A 6610-nucleotide genomic window follows, 5' to 3' on the forward strand; every position below is an offset into this window, starting at 1 on the left:
ACACCACAAGTACTCAGATCTGGAGTTGGCGTTGAACGCCCTGGTAAGTCAGTTCCATGGTGCTGCAGCCAACAATGCCCCCACACTAACCACAGAGGAGTTCCAGACCCTGGTCTCCACACAGCTACCCACCCTTGACAAGGTAATATGAACCCACACAGTAAAGTATGACTCTGTTCCAATATTTCCAATTTGTTCCTTCCTTCCTTGCGGTAATCACTGATCTGACATCAGTAAATTCAGGAAATCTGTGTAGTTTAACCCTGGCTTAAACCTGTCCAGCCATGTTATATACATTTTTATCCCAAGGAAAGGATGAAGGAAGAATGCATTTGAAGTATTGGGCCAGGGAGAGGTCCCTCATTTTGCATGATAGATTCTTCCCTTCCATGGCAACCTCTGTGAACAAATAGAAGTGCAATCCCAAAATGATCCCTAAACAGTCTAATCTCTCCCATCTGGCTGTGTGTTGCCTCCCCCTTGTGGATCTGAGAGGATTGGAATTAGGTTGTGGCTCCACCTACTGTAGTTCAACTGTAGTTCAACACGCTAACATCTATCTAGCCATTACTGATTCATGGAGGGTGAATTGATGGGGTGGGGTAGGGTTCAATAAGAGCTGTTTGGATGGCTCTCTTTAAATATGGACCATAAATTATGTTGATGTTATATTTTTCAACACTTTTTTTCCCAATATATAATTTTTTTAAACATAACATACACATACAAATGACAACATCACACAAACATCAACTACATCACACCTGCTCAGACCCACATGCTCACACCCCGATCTCCAGCGCCCGCATCACTCTCTGCCACATGGCCTCAAACTGTACCATTTTGTTTCTCTGTCACCCACAAACTTTCAACATTGTGTTAACGACAAAGGATTGGTTGATTTACAGTTTAAGTGTAAATTTTTTCAAGATGATTGACGAGAAAAGTATCGTGTCTTGGAATATGCAGCCAGACAGATTAAAAGTACATTTATATTGTAATACTTCTGACAGCCAACTTTCTAACTCCACCCATAACTTTTGGACTTTATAACTCTTATCTTTCTAATAGACAGCAGGAGATGAACAAGGCTTGAGCCAGCTGCTGCAGCAGATTGGAGTGAAGGATGGAAGGGGGGTCTCCTTTGAGAACTTTTGGAACTTAGTCCAGACACTGGCCACCATTCAATACGGACAGAGGAGCCAGGAGAAGACAATCAAGTGTAACTGCGTTCTACAGTGAGGAGCTGGTCAAACATTATCTTGGGAAACCTACCACTTAAGGGAACAGTTTACACCACCCAGAAAATCAAACTTTAACCTGGGCCTCTCCACCCACCCCATCCTAGTATTCTAACTCCATAACTCCTCCTCCCTGGCTGTTCACACCTGGTTGTTATGTGTCTGCCGCAGAGAGGGTTAATAAAGTTGTAGGCCTATTGGATGGTTAAATGAAAGGTTTACATTATAGTCTTCTATTCCATCTGCAATTACCCAACATTATTATTTCAACTTCATTGTTATGTCAGTTCTTATGGATAATAGCATGCTATTTATGTTTTCATTATTTACATTGTTGTCACACTTATTAAAACCAACATGTCAAATGCAAAAATGACTAGAAATGAAACATAGTATGTGTGTTATGTTCATGATAATTGTATTACTTGTTGAATAAAACTTAACATTTTGTTACCTGTTTTGTGTTATTCATGCTTTTTTCCCTAACATAAGTATAGGCTAGGTCTATATCATGGAAACTACCAACTCTAGAATACACAACAACACTATACAGTCTACTCCTTTATGTAGGTCTTACTCTACCTACTGACTCTGGATCTGATCATATGTCAATGTAAGAATTAGAGGTAGAGTAATCTGATCCTATATCTGTGGTTATGGTCTCGCTCAAAGCAACCGAACCAGAGAGTTTCTAAACCCAGAGGTGCAACATTGCGGAACTTCCGGGAAGGCCTGCTAAACAGACCAAGCAGACCAGGCCTGGACTTTGGGTTTGAGAAGTCAATGGGCCGTGCTCGATAGTATCACAACTGTAATGTATCGTGGCTAAATGGACTGATCTAAAAAATAATAAAGAGTAGTTATTTATGATGGAAGGTGATTTGTAGATCAGTCAGTCGGCGGTCGCCTGCACAGTCTGCTGCAACTTCGAACAAGTTTAATGAGAAGTAAAACATTCTTCCTTAGTTGTTCATTTTCTCTAAAGGCACACCTAAATTGGAGCCAATTTCTTAAGTTGTTGAACAATTTCTAACTCTAACCTCGTGAAAGTGACAAACTGTCACATTTTCGTCAAAAACGAATTTATATGGAAGCAGTGCCTTTGACGGCCTGCACATGCGCAGTTCGGCGCAAAACCAATGTTTACGTGATTCTGCGCATGAGTTTAGCTAGCCAACGTCGCCATGGACCTCGCCTAATGCAACCGTCGTGCTTGGGAGAAGCAGTTTATGCCTAGCTGGACTATCTTTGACCAAACTATGCTCAAACTTCTTCCGTTGCAATGTTTTTTTAGTCTGAAAGAATATCCGGAGTAGCCTGCCCTGGTTTAGAACCTGCGCAAGGTAAATACAAAAACAGTTTAACGGTTTTTATTCTCATTTGCGTGCGAACAATCATCAATAGAGGTAAGTCTCGCCTTAGATATGCATACATTATGATTATGAATAGTAATGCAAGTCTCGTTTTTCTCTCATTAAAAGCTATTTATCCCGGAATAACTCTTCCACACAGATGTACCATGGCGGGCAAAGCGGCGGTGACTTTCCGTTTGGGCCGAACGTTGTAAAAGAATCGGGAACCTATGGAAATTGTGTCCTCTGTGGGTTAACTTTAAACCATGAGCGATATCCCCAACTTCTTCCCTGTTTGCACTCTATTTGTCAAGCATGTCTGCCCCCAGACAATCCAGGGTTGCAGAAAGGTATGAAGCACTTTTGTTGAACACATGGGTTTGGTGAATTTACTGTATCGAGCCCTTGGAATAAGGACTGTTCTATCTGACATTTTGGTCAAAAATGAGTTATTCACATAGCTAGTTAGAGTTGTTCTTGACTTTAGTTGGTGTCCTTCACAGCTCTTTAGATGGTCTTCACACGTGAGACCTCAGGTTATTGGAAAAAGTCAATTTACGACGGGAAAAGAAATAAGAAATAGGAAGTTTTATTTGCACAAACAGCTTTGGTTTTATAAGGTTATATTTGCAATGCAATCACACAATGCTGGGTTTCCAATAAAAAATAATGTAAAGTGATGTCATGAAAGGGGAAGACATCACAAAACAGTTCTGACATCTGGGACTCTCCATATCTTAAAACTATACATTTTGATAAAACCAATAGTTCCATGTCCTTGATTATTCATATCATTGGTTCTGAAGCTCTTTTTCAATTATTTCGATTTGTTTCACCACTTTTGTAGAATAATGCCTGGCCACAACTTCTGCTCTTTATGGCAAAAATAAGTAAATACAGGTACCTTGGATGATCCCTTAAAGGCCCATTGGCGAGGCATCCCTGTTTTTTATCTTGTTCTATATAGATATTGAAAGAGTATTTCACTGAAAATACAAACTTACCAGATTGCATGGATAACTAGTAAGTCGTTTGCTTTCACTGGGCATCAAAGACCAGAACAATATACCAGTTTACTCATCCAGAGCTAAGCTTTAGCCATGTTGCTAGTTATCCATGGTGTATTTGTCATTTTAGTGAACTATTGCTTTAACAAATATATGGTGAACATGAATGAATGTATTTATGTGGTTTGAAGGATGGAGGGGATACTCTTTATTTAACGATTACATGGCTTTACTTTTCTTTTGAAATTAAATTAATCTTATAATTCAGTGCCAGATAGAACCGTTTTACTCAGCCCAGATCCACATATGAGAATGCTCAATATCTCATAACTAGACTTTTGGCAGATAGAACCTTATAATTCCAAGGTCACAGTATCATTATCTAGGGGAGAGGCCAAAGACTATTCAGAGAAACCCACAAGACAATCACACAGTGTTTTAGACAGGAAACACTGAGAAGGGAAACGTTACAACATTACAACAATAGTCTATTTCTCTCTCTCTCTCCAGATCTCTCTATCTCTCCAGCATGTCCGTCCTGTGACCTGCCATTTAATATTCTGGAAGTCAAAGATAATCTCTTTATTAAGAGCTCTTCCAACGAACTCTGGACTGGTAATGTCCAGGTGAGACACTTTGGGGGTTAATATGAATAACTCAATAATATTAACTCAGTCAATGATAGTGCTGTTCCCATAGCCTGTGAATGCCTTTACAAATTCTGTGTATTCCATCATCACGTCTGTGACTGCAGTGTACCTGTTGTGAGGGGTTCGTGGCGAGTGGCTGGTGTGTGGAGTGTGGAGAGGCGCTGTGTTCGGAGTGTGTATCTGCACACAGGAGAGTGAAGGTGACGAAGGACCACACTATCCGGCTCCAACCCCCAACAGGTCTGCCCTAGAAAATCATCATCTGGAATTATATACCCTCAATACCATGCTTTTGAGCATTATGGCTATTTTTTTCAGAGACTTCTACTCATGTAGATTTTGATTAAATTATCCACAGACATATCTTATCTGCTTAAAGATTTTTACAAACATCATACCATCTTATGCAAACACTTTGTAATATTCAAGTTATATTTTATTATCTGGTCACTACGCGCACACACACGCACACAAAAGACCTGGGCCTCCCAAACATTGACTTAGAGGTCAGACTGAGTCAGACACAGCCATCAAACACTTGTTGATAATACCAGGACACTGAAATAGCATGTTCATATACTAGAATGTATCATATTTTTGTATTCCCCTGCAGGAGTCTCCGCCCCCACAGTGTTTTGTCCCACACACAAACATGAGCCAATCAAGCTCTTCTGTTTGACCTGCGATCAGCTGACCTGTCGAGACTGCCAACTAATGGATCACAGGAACCACAGGTAAGTTTCCTGGCATATTGTAAAAACAGTCACAGTATCATGGAATGTGAGGTTGGGCCTAGTTCAAATACTGTAGAAGAAGCATCCTTACCTACCTTGAAGTAATCACTAAAACACAATTCGATAGGTAAAAAATAAGTCACGTGATTACTTCAAGGAAGAGAGGAGGACAAGATGGATTCTTTAAGCATTTCAACAGGGCAGAAGTCTCTTCTCCTGTTCTCCTGAGTCTCCTCTTCCATTCCCATGCAGTTTCCAGTTCCTCCATGAGGCGATGGTCAGCCAGAAAGAGCAGCTTCAGTCCCTGGTGCAGAGAGTGAGGCAGCAGAGAGTTGCAGTGAAGCAGAGTCTCCTGGACATGGATGGCAGGTAATAACTAGTCAATTACACTGGAATGAAATTACAATATTGGTAGTCATGCTGGTTAAGTGTGCCTTAATTTCATGAATTCAAGTGTGCCTTGAATGATTTGCTTATTTGATCTGTTCTTGACATCATTTGGACTTGTTCGCCCTATTTGGTAAAAGACCTTCTGTATACCACCCCTACCTTGTCACAACACAACTGATTGGCTCAAACGCATTAATAAGGAAAGAAATTCCACAAAATAACTTTTTTAACAAGGCACACCTTTTAATTGAAATGCATTCCAGGTGACTACCTCTTGAAGCTGGTTCAGAAAATGCTAAGAGTGTGCAAAGCTGTTGTCGTGTCTTTACTGTGATTATATTATATGACATGCTATTTTATCAGATCGATTACCTAATGTTTAATTGATTACGTGATTGAATTAAACCATGCAACAATTAAAAGATTAGTAACCTGGGTCACCACGGAAGCATTCATTTATATAGAGCGGTTATCTCCCAAATCCACTCTCTTAAAGTTTGAAGGTCTTTTATATCAATAGCAGTCAATTATTAATCACTATTAATTGTTACCTTCTATCAGTCTCATCTGAACGTCTTAAAATCCTTGGTTATCTGCACGAACCATAGCTTAAATTATGAATAAGCGATATACAAATTGGCATAATTATTTATTTACTAACTAATCAAGTCACAGAAATACATGAAAACAAACAGTAGATATTATACATTGGGTTGTTAACAATGATACAAAGAAAAAGCCCCTATATGACGGCTTGGTAGACAAAAGAAAGGGGTGTGCAGTTCAAGAGCGGGAAACTCATAGAGGATTACTACACTCATAGAAATTGCTAATACTTTACATGAACGACCGCTCATTCCAAAATAAATTGCAATTCATATTTACGCCCTTATGCCGTTGTTGTCTTCTCTGTTGGAATCCTTGATCGTCCTGTAGGGTTCATCAGAGTTTCTGGTTAACTTTCATTGAAGTCAGTCTTTCGTGGTTGAAGGTGGTTAGAATGGATACTTCAGAGTACCATTCAGAAATGTTCTTATAGAATAGATGCTTCGGCGGGTGTCTGTATTCTCATCCTAGGTTTACGTAATTTCTAGCTACAGACTTGTAATTCGTGTCTAAGATTTGCTCTTATTCTGTAGGGATCGATAGTCTCAGAGTTTAACCATTTCCAGCCATGTAGCCAATGCTCCACGTGGTATAGTCTTGTCCTTTGGTAGAGTTGTAGTTTAAACCACT

The 6610-nt window shown here is 39.8% G+C and overlaps 1 protein-coding gene across 1 annotated transcript in view; it reads left to right on the plus strand.

Moving 5' to 3' along the window:
• The first annotated feature begins 2400 nt into the window (after positions 1-2400).
• Positions 2401-6610, plus strand: part of trim33l (tripartite motif containing 33, like) — a 20096-nt gene continuing 15886 nt past the window's right edge. The window contains 6 exon segments of the mRNA XM_023980148.2: positions 2401-2647; positions 2754-2943; positions 4111-4226; positions 4355-4490; positions 4864-4984; positions 5237-5353. Of these exon segments, the coding sequence (XP_023835916.2) occupies positions 2754-2943; positions 4111-4226; positions 4355-4490; positions 4864-4984; positions 5237-5353 (680 nt within the window). The 5' untranslated portion in view covers positions 2401-2647.

This window comes from Salvelinus sp. IW2-2015, linkage group LG35 (assembly GCF_002910315.2).
Source record: "Salvelinus sp. IW2-2015 linkage group LG35, ASM291031v2, whole genome shotgun sequence".
Lineage (NCBI taxonomy): Eukaryota > Metazoa > Chordata > Actinopteri > Salmoniformes > Salmonidae > Salvelinus > Salvelinus sp. IW2-2015.